Raw genomic sequence first — 13,045 nt, 5'->3', positions numbered from 1 at the left:
TACTACTGCTGGTTATAAAACAGAGGGGGGTTTGGAGGGCTGAGGGGTTGAGTCTTTCTCTGTAGTAATGGGGAGCAGGCCTGCTCTCTACTGAGCTTTACTCTTTGATGTGAAGGAATTAGGCCTGCCCATTGCTTTATGTAGCCACATAGAGGATTTAGTGGCTTTACTACTGATTTAATGAGCCTATGTCCTTGTGCCATCACAGTGTTTTGGTACAGGGATAATGCGGTGTACCTCTGAGCCACATTCCCAGTGTTGTGTGTTTAAATGTTAGTGTTAAACCATGCTGAGCTTATACAACACACTCAACATTTATGTATTCATTCTTGTGATGGTTGTTGAAGTTTTATCACTGTTTTTTTGTTTTTTCATTTGGCACTTGAGCCCTTAAAAAATGCTCAAATCTGTGAATTTTATAAATGGACTATCATGGCAAAATGTAATATTTGCAGAAAAAATACCATTATGGTCACAATTGTTTTTGCTGTTTGCTTACACGTACAAGTGCATCCCTTTAAACTAATCCAAGTGCATCTTTTATCTTGAGATTCAAGTTGTAATCATTAAACTGGCAGTTAAATGTCTGTGTTTTTCCACAAACATTAAAAGCCAATTCTGTCATTATTTAACATATACATTATAGATTATTGTTTAGTATTCATCCTTGTATTAAAATAGTTTCAGTCAGTTTGTGAGTAACAACAGCTTTATTTGGATCAGATTGTCTTTTAACAACATTAAATGACTTACTATAAATCCTGTATCTGTTGTGTTTCCACCAAAATGTAGTGAAAAAGGAATCATTAACAGGATAAACAAAGGAATTGGATCAATGTAAAAAATAAATAATGGAATAAGAATTGATCACATCCTTTGATGGTCCATCCCTTAATACAGGTAGAGACCCACCTTGAGAATCCTACCGACTACCACATCCGTCAGTCTCGGAGGCAACAGGTGAAAGATTACCTGATTACCTACGCTACCAAACAGGTACTAGTAACTGGATGTTATTTGTTTATGCATGTTTGTCTCTCATTAGATCCACTTCATGTATTTCTTTTTTGTTTTTGTCTGGTTTGTCCAATCCATACAATATTGCAGTACATGTATCAATGCCAGTACTCATTAACACAATCATCTCCCTCATTCTCCCTCTCTCTCTGTCCGTAGACAGTCCATGCAGTATTAGGGCCGGTGCCGCCCTCTCCTCCCACAAACATGGGACCTACAGGGGGTTCGGCGTCTGCCCCCCCACCCCTTCACTCCCCACACTTTCACACTGAGCCCCTCATGTCTGGAAACAGCGCCCCAAACAGCCCCATGGCCATGCTCAACATCGGCTCCAGTCACGAGACAGAGGTAGACACCCACAAGCGTGGGCAGACAGTGGCGTGAACATTAATCCCTGGATATGTTATAAAGTACAGTTTACTACATCCAGATTGGACAAATGTCCATAAAATAAGTTAATTACACTCCTATATAAAATTATGAGGATTGAAAAGTGACATTTTATGAAAGCATCATAATGATTTAATTGGTCTTTGGAAAGCTGGAGCAGCATTTTTAAATGCATTGGTGTTTATGTGTCGTGCGTACAGTTAGTGTGTAGAAAATGTGTTGGCTAACTGGCAATAACTGAGACTGGCTATCATTGGAATTTAAATGCTCCATTATGGCCTTGCTACAGTAATTACAGCTTAACAAGTGACAGGCGAACAGCAGAATGGAAAGCCCTTTGAACCTGGCAGACTTTGACCCCTCTTCTTTTAGTCTCTCTGAGAGTCAATAGTCTTACCAGTTAGACTCCTTGACATAGAAGTTATCTTTAAAGTCTTCTCTTGAGTGAGACATGCACCTGCATGGCAGTTCACCTGGAGGCCTGCAGGCCAGCAGGTTTCAGGTGCTTTGTAAAAAATGAGAGTAGTGACTCTATGTATGGTATTTGCTAAAAATGTAGATTAGTTTCAGCTTCTGTGTCAATGTTAGCCATGATAGGTCTTTAAGCTTTTACGTTTTTTTTCCCCAGATGGATGACGTCATTGATGACATCCTCAGCATGCAGCCCAACTACGACGAGACATACATCCAGATGCCAAACACAGTAAGTAGAACCAACCCACCAACAGAGTGTGATTTCAAGAATCCTTTTTTATTGTCTTTATATTGACTAATGTACTTTGCAACCAACTGTCCTTTTTTAAGTTACATATTTTAGGTCGGATTTTTACAAAGAAATGTCCTACGTGTTTCAGGAGAGTTAAAGGGTTGTTTTTCTTATTTGAACCAAAGGTCTAAAGATAGAGGATAGCATATGATGTGCAGATTGTAAAGTCCTTTATTGCAAATTTGTGATTTGTAAATTTGGGCTATGTTAAGAAAAATGGCTTGACTTAACTTGGATACTTTGGCAACTGTTTTCCTTAGAACAAAAGCAACATGCAATATTATTCAAAGAATACAAGTCAGTGAAGTAATGTCTTAATAAAAGGATATCAGGATTTTATTGTCCGGTACAATTCAGCTGTTTGAGTGATATCATACACCTTTTTATTGGTGCAAAGGGCTGTACACAAAACAGAGGTATATACATAGGAGTAGACTAAAATAGGCATATAGACGAAACAAGACAAAACAACAACAAAAAATAGATTACAATATTGTTGTTATATAAATATGCAAACCAGTTGTTGTTGAAACTAAACCTTGATTTATGCTCGACGCAGAGCTTTCGCCATAGCCTACGTAAGTGGCCTGATGTTTATACTTGTGCATTGGTGTGTGCCTCGAGCTGGCGTGTGTGTGTGTGTGTGTGTGTGTGTGTGTGTGTGTGGGGGGTGATAGAGCGAGGGAGAAGTGACGGTGATTAGCTTCGGAGCGAGTAGTGACTCTAGAATCATAGTGAGAGAAACAAAGTGTCTCCCCTGTGCTTTCTGACCAAGATGGGAAATCTGTAACAGGAAAAGTTAAACCTCTCCTTGATTTCATGTTGTTTATGGAGAAGGAGAACCAGGAAATGAGTCGGGGGGAAATGCAAGGCTATCAAGCCACGGCCGAGCAACGTGCGTCGCCGCGGCGTGTAGTTACATTTTTGAGAGGTGCACGTCAGGCTACGGCGTAGGCTACGGCGTAGGGTCCGGCGTAGGTTTGTGTCTCCACGTACTTACGTAGCAAAGGCGTAGATTTTACGCAGAAGTATAAATCAAGCTTAAGGGTGGTTATGTAGAGCACACGCGTGTGTGTGTGTGTATTTGTAACTGAAAAAGAAGATAGAAGGGAGAGGAAAGACTAAGCAAATATTAGAATAAAAGACATAATTATGATAAATTAAAAATAATAAAAATAATATAATAATAATTAAATTAAAAAAGCAAAACTTCCATGGCCCTACGGGGGTTCTATGGCCCAGGTCGGGGTTAGCTGGGCTGGACCTGCTATACACTCAACCCTTGGGAGGGCGCTAGCCATTTGCAGATACATGTGGCCCCTTCTCTAATGTTGTATTCATGTAATATGTAGTCCTCTGAAACCCTCATCCACTTCAGGTTATATTTTGTGCTCAGTCTGCCCTAAATGAGTCATAGAGCTGGATATTTAGAGCTGTCAGTACTCAGACATTGGATTTTCAGTAGTCTGTAATCGCAGTTCCTGCATCTATGCAGTCTTTCTCTGTCACCTCTTTCATTTATTGTTATGTTCTTAGTTTTTGTTGCTGTTATCAGGGATGGTAATGGTGTTTGTGCAGTTGTTAGTCCTGTTAAACCACAATATGTGTAACAAATGTTTAGTGTTGCAAGGCAGCCATTGTAATTTTGCGCTACACCTGCTTTCCTGGTTGTCAGTTTATTCCTGCATGTCGCCATATGTCCTAATGCACCCATATACCCAGTCACACACATACACAAACTCACATACACACATGCAAAAGTGTATAATGGACTCAAGCACTAGACATTCCATCCTTTAACCATGCTGGACATAGTTAGAAACTGTAGGAAAGACATGTCAGATGAGGACTGTACAGTGCTTTGTGTCTAAGGGAACAAACTCAGAAAATTAACAATTAAACTGCCAGCAGTTAGAGTTCAACTTGTTTACAAGATATTCTGAGAGAGAGAGGGGGGGTTGGAGAGGGGGAGGAGAAGATGGGAGGAGGGAAAGGGGGATGAGGGCAATTTGTGCACGGGGAAAACAGGCTGAAAGTCCAGATAGGGGAAAGTTCACTCTTGTTTGGTGGGGAGTGGAAGTAGAAGAAAGACAGGACCGGTGTTGCTGAGGTCAGTCTCCCAAGCCAGGGGCGGCAGTGCCAGAGAGACTTGTGTGTGCTGCTGGTGCTTGAGAGAGAAGAAGAAAGACTGCTGGCCTAGTGAGGGAAGGAGTAGAGGATGAAGGAGATGAATAAGACGTATGCCATTGTGGAAGTTATTGAAGGAGAACAGATTCAGCTGGTAAGACACTGAAGTGCTGTTATTTGTCAGACTGTTTTACATGACTTTGGTTGGTTGAGTTTAGCTTTCGCTCTGAATGCATCTCAGGATGCAGTGACGGCTCTAACTCCCAGCCTCGGGTCCCTGATTATAAAATGAGCCACAGCAGGGGCGGCGGGGTGGGTGAGGTTTTCAACTTTTTTTTCTTTTTTTTGTGCACGTGATGGTTGGTTCTGCAAGACTGGAATCAGAATTATTGCACGTTTGAGTTGATATTGAGCGTCATCTTGGGGTTTACCGCGCAGTTAGAGTATAAATATTAGTAGGTTCAACTACTGTAGGCTCATCTCATTGAGTGGTCGTCTATCTGACTGTGTGAGAGAGGGGAACCCAAACAGCCTCCTGTAGCTGTATCTGATAATATGTCCTCTGTTGATGAGTTTAATCAATGTGTGTGTGTGTGTGTGTGTGTGTGTGTGTGTGTGTGTGTGTGTGTGTGTGTGTGTGTGTGTGTGTGTGTGTGTGTGTGTGTGTGTGTGTGTGTGTGTGTGTGTGTGTGTGTGTGTGTGTGTGTGTGTGTGTGTGTGTACCTTCTTTTAACATTACACTGATTGATTAGATTAGGCGATTGATCAACCCTGAGGATGAGCAGTGCGTGTGAAGCCAGTACAACAAAGCAAGTGGGGGAGGAACACAAAGCACAGATTGATAAGTTAATACTGCTGCATTTTCAGAATACGTTACTAATGCTGTGTAAAGTGTTAAAATAAACTGGAAACAGAACTCAGAGCCTTATTCCCAACTGACAGACCAGTGCGCAAAATGCACCTTCTAATCCTAATGGGGATTAAAGCGGCAAACTCCATGGAATTCTTGGAATCTCAAAGTTTAGTAAAAGCCGGGAACACCACTGAATACCAGGCACAAGTGAACAGTTCAACTCTTAAGTGTGTCTGAGTGTGTATGGATGGTTACACTGAGCCATATTGAGACCCAGTCACGCTTGCTTGTTCAGTGGAGTTAGATGGGTTCTTAGTAGAGTGGGGCATTGTGAGAGGTAGGCCGCCTGGCCAGGAAATGGTAGGTCAATGCAGAAGCATGGAAGAGGCTGGGAATAAAAAATTATTTGAAACTGTGTTTTCTTTTTAGCATCAGCAGAAAAAATGAGGTTACCATAATAGGATGGGGCTTTATAATCAACTTTTATTTGGGATTTGGTCATTTATAATGATGCACAGTTTTGCTTTTTAGAACTTACAGCTGAAAGCAGTTAATATGACAAGTTCTTTCCAGTCGTATTATGTTGTTTGAATGTGATGAAGATCAATTAGAAATTTTCATTTCTAAACATAGTAAACATTTTAAACATTTCTATATCTAAACCTCACATACAATAACAGTTGGCAAAGGTATACACCATGATAATGTAATTTCCTCCTCACTAGTAAAGATGTATTCATCTTTAACAAAGCATATCGTTTACATACAGAAATGAACCTGTGTGTGTGTCTGTGTGTGTGTGTATTTCTGCATATGAATGTGTTTGATCTCACACAGTAGCCAGGAGATGAGATAAGGTATCTTTTCCTTAAAGTTCTTTATCTCTCAGGCCTCATTAGCAGTGTCACATTTGCCCTCGCTTCATGGAGTACGATACGATTTGTAACAAGGCGTAAAAAAAAACAAGTCCATTGCACTCAAACTATACAGTACAATTAAAAGGAAATCATCTCTTTTTAGGAGTCCATACAGTTTTACACAACATCTAAAGTGCAAGAGTTAGGAGACCACTCCACAGGTGTGAGTTCAGGAGCTGGAGAAGGCAGAGAAGAGAAACAAGCCATAAAGAGAGATAAGGTAGATAGGATTATAGTCAATCATTGCTGTGTGTTTGGCAGGCTGCTTTATGTGTGATATTATTGCATTATCTCCTGCTATCGGGTCTTTACAGCACACTTAACATGAAAACTGACTTTATAAAAATACTTACCAAGGTATATGGAGCTGTATGGGTAATGGGTAGTCTAGGAAACAGATAGAAATAATCTAGATTTAACACCAGTGCGACCTGGGTTTGATTTATCTGCATCTGTTCATTGACAACAAAGCATTGTATAGAGGTACAAATAAATGCTATTCCCTCTCTACTTGCATTCTGCACAGCTCACTTAATGAAGTAATTTTTATTTGTGGATTGTTGGTTTTCTAAATGTGTATATTTGTTGTATGTATCTGTGGCTGTGTGTCTGCGTCCTCCCCAGCTTCCCCTGTCAAGCAGTCACCTGGATGTGTATACAGGTCCGGGGATGAAGGGTCCAGCCGTTGCTATGACCAGCAACTCCTGTCCTGCCAACCTGACGGTCAAAAGAGAACTGTCAGGTGCGACAAACCAAGCTGTACATTTTTTTAAACTATTGCGATCAGCATAAGTTATATAAAAGACTATCATTGAGTGAATGTAAAACATTTGCTTCCTACAGTACCTCGTCCTGTAATTTATGTTGTGGCATTTGTTAACAGCATTCATACATTGCTTGTGTTGAAAAATGGCACAGTCTCAGCCATTAGTTAATCACTTTTTGTTATTGCAAAGACGCAGAAGCCCGTGCGCTGGCCAAGGAGAGACAGAAGAAAGACAACCACAATCTGAGTAAGTCTTTCCCTTAGCATGCTCTACCCAATTCCTAAATAATGTACCACCTTCTCTACTTTCTCACCCACAATACTGCACATGCCCTTAGAAACACACACACACACACACACACACACACACACACACACACACACACACACACCATAATCTGTCTCTTGCAAGAATGGTTTTATATAGCTTTGTGCTGATTTAGCTGACATAGTGCAACTAGTGGATGGTTAACCTGGTAAGTTCTGCTGTCCTGGCACTTAAGTGTAATTACCTGTGACTGTGGTGTGTAGGTGTGTGTGTGTGTGTGTGTGTGTGTGTGTGTGTGTGTGTGTGCACGCATAAAGTTTGTCCCTTTTACTGTGTATATCCACTATGCACTGATTTATGCTTTTCTCATATGCACTACAATGACAACCATGTGGATGCTATACAGTACATACTTGAGAATTGACTTTTGTAGTTCTAAAGGCCAAAATCTGCCTTGAGTATTGTAAGTGCTGTCTTTAATGCCTTTGATTTCTTTGTACAATTATCTTCATCGTGTATTTTCCTCTGTTTCCCCTTTTTCTCTTTTTTTTCCTCTTCAATAGTTGAAAGGAGGAGGAGATTCAACATCAATGATCGTATCAAAGAGCTGGGCACCATGATCCCCAAAACCAATGACCTGTGAGTTGCTTATATAACAATGGATGTTCAGTGAGGATCATTTTTGGAATGCATTCTGTTACTGCCAGTTACTTATCTATGGAAATGGCCTGTATATACTTTACTGTGTGCATAGTGATGTGCGCTGGAACAAAGGCACTATACTGCGGGCGTCTGTGGAGTACATCAAACGCATGCAGAAGGATGCACATAGGTCAAGAGAGGTGGAGAACAACTTCAAAAGGATGGAGATGGCAAACAAACAACTGATGCTACGCATCCAGGTAACACACCTACACACACATGCAGAGAAACACAATCACAACAAAGACAGTACGCCGAGACTGACGATGTTGCCCTCCGCCCACTGTCTACAGGAGTTGGAGATGCAGGCTCGTATACATGGCCTGCCCAGCAACTCTCCTTCTGCCCTGAACCCGCCTGACCTGATGGCTTCGTACGTAAAGCAAGAGACCAGCCCAGAAGAGAACCTCTCACACCCTCTGGCACACGCCCAACACCAGCCCCAGCACTTACCCCAGAACCAGGGTCATCCCCAGGCCCAGCAGCACCACTTCCTCCCGCAAACCCACCTCCACCCCCAGGGCCAAGTTCAGCAACAGCACAGGCAGCTGCCCCCGCTCCCCCAACATCTGCAGCAGCCCCAGCCACCCATCCAGTACCCTGCTGTAGGCAGCTCCCAGCCCTTTGACTTTACCCAGTCGCTGGACTTGTGTGATGGGATACCCGGCTTCTCAGACGGCATGTCGGGGCTAGGCGACCTGGGCGGACTGGACGTCCAGGGGACGAGAGGCGAGATGGGCTTCCTGATGATGGACGAGCCCTTGTCCCCCATGGGAGGAGACCCACTGCTCTCTGCGATGTCACCTGAAGCCTCGGTCGACTCCAGCCGCAGATCCAGCTTCAGCATAGATGATGGAGACATACTGTAGACACAGGTTTCAGTAAAAAATTCTTCAGCACAACACATTTACAGCACATAGGGCAGAGAGGAATCTGCCACCAGAAATTACATCATTCACCCAGCACACACACACACACACACACACACATATATATATATATATATATATATATATATATATATATATATATACATGACACAATTTGAACATACACCGATGACACTCATTTGTGGTACAATTATTTCCCCTTAACGACACGAGCAAAAGAAGGTACACGGCCCTCACACAGTTGAAAATATTCTGTATAGTGCAAACATTTGCACGCACACACACACGCGCATGTGAGATAAACTGTGCAGCTTGAAACTTTGCCCAACAGAGCATTTACAAGGGGTGAACCAACGCTGCCAGGTCAGGAGTTATACAGTGTAGCACACGTGGCCTTGTTTCCATAAAGGTGACTCTGAATCATAATTGAACCAGGGACAAAACCAGCAGTTAATTAGATTGACGTTATCAGATACAAGGACAACCAAGTGCATTGTCTCACTTGATAGAGGACAAGTTATTTTCTCCTTACATCAACCTCTTTTAGTAACCATAAATGATTGAGTAAGCAATAGTGAATAAAATGGAAATAGCTTCATGGTCCTGCATGCATAATTGATCTTAAGGGGATGCAGTCCAGTCACATTGTTCTCTTCCACCATCTGTTATTCCAGTGTCGGTTTTAGACTCTAGCACAAGCTGTTTGGTGTTTGACAACGATCTGCGTTAGCCTGCTAAGCTGAAATGTATTCTTCAAGTGTCCACATTTTAGGAAACATTTTAAAACTCACTGGAGGAGGCAGATAATTCAGCATTCAGCAAAGCCCCTTTTAATTTATTGCATATACCCCACTTCTAGCTGTAGTTGTGGTCTTCTCACAAATGCATACACATGCAAACACACACTGCTGTCCCCCAGTTTCTACACCTTTCAACACTTGACACTGCCATGACCTTTGTAGAGTAGAGAATAGTAGAGTAGAGTAGAGAAAACATTTGGATGGTCTCCAGAATACAGCGTGTCGTCCACAACTGTGAGGTGTCAAAATACTCAGGTACTGTAACAGAATACACAAGCCGGATCATTTTTAAGCAGTAGCAGATGTTAAAGTGAACTGTGTCCGGCTCACGACCCCTATCAATGTGCCTTTTCATTTTCGCAGCTGCTGCTCTTCAAAGACGTGTTTTTATAGGTTGGAGATCCTAACCAGAGTTTAGATTTTAATATCAACTTCAATTATGCCTGTAAATGCTTTAGATTTTTCTTCTGTACCATCTATACCTTTGTTGTTGCAGGAGATAAACGTTTAATTTTTCTCTCACTAATTGAATTTGTAATGGCCCAGCTTGCGTGAGAGGCCCAGGTGAAGGAAATATTTGGTGACAGGGTTTAATACTGTAGAGAGAAAGAGTTAGTTTGTCATAGCTGGCAGCATACGTAGCGTAGTCGTCGCTGTAAAAGCACACACTTGCATGCATTCACGCTGTCACTCGGTTGACAAACAGGCACGCATTAAACGTGATGCTCACCTAGTACACACACACACACACACACACATATGCATGCATGATGAACACATACAAAAAATAAAAACAGTGCAGCCGTGAGGCTGTTTTCAAATCAGCTTGTGAACAAGTCTCCTGTGCTTCAGTCTCTCCCCCGGACGAGCTGAGTGAAGCTGCCAGCTGCAGAGGTGAAACTCAGGTCTGCTGTCCAAAGTGCCACCTAATGGAAATCTGCTATCCTACTGGTTACAGCGGTCACGCCGATGGTTGGGGAAGGCTGAGTTGGACCTGACTTGTATCTCTGCTGTGGTAGACCTGGGGCTTGGCTGTGATTTGATATAGCTTATGATCAGTACTGATAAAAGTAGGAAAAAAAACAAAAAACATTGATGGTCATCACGTGATTTTTTTTTTTTTTTTTTTTTGATTAAAAGAAGTGTTTGTTCTTTATTATTATTATTATAGTTTGTTGTTTATTATTATATCTCCCAAAGCACTGGAAACTATATTGTTGTTTTGACTTTGTACATGGAATTTATTTCAGATGTTATATGCCACTAAGCCACTTAAATGTATTTTATTTGTATTTGTTTTAGTTCTATTTCAATTTTATTCCAAAACTACCCTTTTTTTCCTCAGAGCCATTTTCAGTATGCACACTGTAAAGGCACATTTGCTACCAATGTTTTATTGGAGAAGGAGTAAGTTGCCGTTTAGAAACTTCCAGATTTCAACTGACTTTATGAAGAGGTTGTGTACATTTATGATGCCATTTTTATATGATTGGGTTTTTATTTTTATCTCTATTTTAATTTTTTTTGGAGCCAAACAGAAACTTGATCATTTGATTTGATTGATTTCAAATTGCTCATTGTATGAATGTAAGCTTTACTACTGGTTCTGGTCGGTTCCTCCCTGACTTTGGTTTCCATGGAGAGTGGAAGACGACTTCACATAAACTCTGAGACAGGAGTTGTGGTTGCCATGGCGTGGTATCACTGGCTCTGCGTTGGTCTCTGTCGGTCTGCCAGAGTTGTGCCTTTTCCCTATCAGCCACAGTTTCACTTATGTTGTACTTTCACCCAGCCAACACTCCAAAGAGCTGCTCAGGCCTCATCTACTCTTCCACTAGAGGGCGCTCTGCAGGCAAACTACACAGGGAAAAGTGGTTCTGATTTTACTGAGAATATAAAATGTTTTACCAGAATCCATTCACTGGCTTTAAGTGTTTTTTTTATTGATGAGAAGTGTGTGTGTGTGTGTGTGTGTGTGTGTGTGTGCGCACGCACGCACGCCGAAAATCTGGTCCCTACAAGGTTAAAAGTCTTCACATTTACTCAAAAATGTGTTTTGCTTATTGTCACTTCTTAGATGTTTGACCCTCACTGTGCGGAATGATGGTATGTGCGGAGTTTGACCTGTTTTTAAATTCATCTGCTGAAGAGAAAGTTTCTCTGTGCTCGCCTTAAGTCTGAGTTTACTATGTGTATGAGCTGATTGTGTGACACTTTAAAACTAGCTTTGAAGCCAATTGCTGGTCAGCATGAGACTTAGACAGGTGTGATGTGGGAATGTGAAGCATTCAGCGCACGTACACTGAGAATGGAATTTTTGTTAAGTAGGAGACATCTTGTGTCCACTTTTGAATATTAGCATGTTAGATTCTGGAGAATGATCGCAATTCAGGAATATGAAAAGGATTATTTTATCTATCTCTTGATTTTTGGAAGAAAAGAAATAAAATCATTAGGCACAAATAATTATTCCAAGCTGAATATTTTTGCCTGAAAACATGTCCGTCTAATCTGTAACCATTCAATTTTAGGTTTGCAACTTCTTAAGGTTAGTGTAAGTCTCCTGGTAAAGAATGCACGTCAATGCGTCCTAATATGTCCTAAGGTGTACGAGAAAATAAATGGTGAAGAAATGCACATGCATCCCATCTAAATAAGTTGTAAATACTCCTTCAGCATTTAGAAATAAAACCCAACTATGAATAAAAAAAAAAAAAAAAAACCTGACTGTGAAACTTGGCTATTCTGAGAGATAGATTTTGTACAGTACGGTTAAAACGTTGAAGTGTAGTTGAAGAATAGATTGCACGTACTGTATAGGCAGACGACAGATACATTAACGTTGTTACATTATATGTCCACCAGGGAGCACCAGAGCTCTATATTGTAGAAAACGCCGGCCCCCGTGTCTCCTTCAACTCTTCTGTGATACCTATAGGTGATACCACTGTCAAAGCGGTCACAGAAAGGACTTCATTTTAGCTTGTTTACAAATGGCGAGCACAGTTGAGTGATGCACAGTATATTTTTGTGCAGAAAACAGCAGCATCTGTTTGATTGCATTTTTTTCCCCTGGTGAATTAAGACTCTAATATTAAATCCCAGCATAGCAGGACAGCATTCCCAGTGCATACCTTTAACAAGGGGGAGTATAAAGATTTTGACAAATTTATTGGTGCCAATCTGATAAGATCACCCTGTTTTCTCAGAGGTTTTTGGCCTCTTTTCTACTTTTTTTTTGCAGCTCTTTCCATCATCTCCAGATGTATTAGTACAGGGCTGCTTTAGGATGATCCATAAAACCATTTAACAGCCTTTCTTAAGTTAAATCGGGGTAATCTTATTCCTCAGACACACACACACACACACACACACACACACACACACAATCTGATGCCGCAGAGCATGTTAAAGTGTATTGGTGGTTTCTGCAGCCCATCCACAGGCCCATTCTCCTGGGTCTTTATGATGCTAATGTACTCCCCAGTCTAATAAATCCCTGTAGAGCTGCAAAGAGTAGATCTTATGGCTCACTCTGATCACCACCTT

At 41.4% G+C, this 13,045-nt stretch overlaps 1 protein-coding gene across 12 annotated transcripts in view; it reads left to right on the top strand.

Annotated features, from left to right (window-relative positions):
• tfeb (transcription factor EB) overlaps nucleotides 1-11,414 on the top strand; it is a 42,757-nt gene extending 31,343 nt beyond the window's left edge. For 7 of the 12 annotated variants that reach the window (XM_028574924.1, XM_028574919.1, XM_028574922.1 and 4 more), the window contains 9 exons: nucleotides 901-996; nucleotides 1,177-1,365; nucleotides 2,036-2,110; nucleotides 6,174-6,290; nucleotides 6,695-6,812; nucleotides 7,027-7,083; nucleotides 7,668-7,743; nucleotides 7,850-8,006; nucleotides 8,100-11,414. In XM_028574924.1, coding sequence (XP_028430725.1) covers nucleotides 901-996; nucleotides 1,177-1,365; nucleotides 2,036-2,110; nucleotides 6,174-6,290; nucleotides 6,695-6,812; nucleotides 7,027-7,083; nucleotides 7,668-7,743; nucleotides 7,850-8,006; nucleotides 8,100-8,675 — 1,461 coding nt within the window. In that variant the 3' untranslated portion in view covers nucleotides 8,676-11,414. The remainder of the gene's footprint in view (nucleotides 1-900; nucleotides 997-1,176; nucleotides 1,366-2,035; nucleotides 2,111-6,173; nucleotides 6,291-6,694; nucleotides 6,813-7,026; nucleotides 7,084-7,667; nucleotides 7,744-7,849; nucleotides 8,007-8,099) is intronic. The other 5 variants (XM_028574927.1, XM_028574929.1, XM_028574928.1 and 2 more) reach the window with 5 other exon arrangements.
• The last annotated feature ends 1,631 nt before the right edge of the window (nucleotides 11,415-13,045 follow it).

This window comes from Perca flavescens, chromosome 4, assembly GCF_004354835.1.
Source record: "Perca flavescens isolate YP-PL-M2 chromosome 4, PFLA_1.0, whole genome shotgun sequence".
NCBI classification, from domain to species: domain Eukaryota; kingdom Metazoa; phylum Chordata; class Actinopteri; order Perciformes; family Percidae; genus Perca; species Perca flavescens.
The sequence above is the reverse complement of the archived record's forward strand: the minus strand, read 5'-3'. Positions and strand labels throughout refer to the sequence as shown.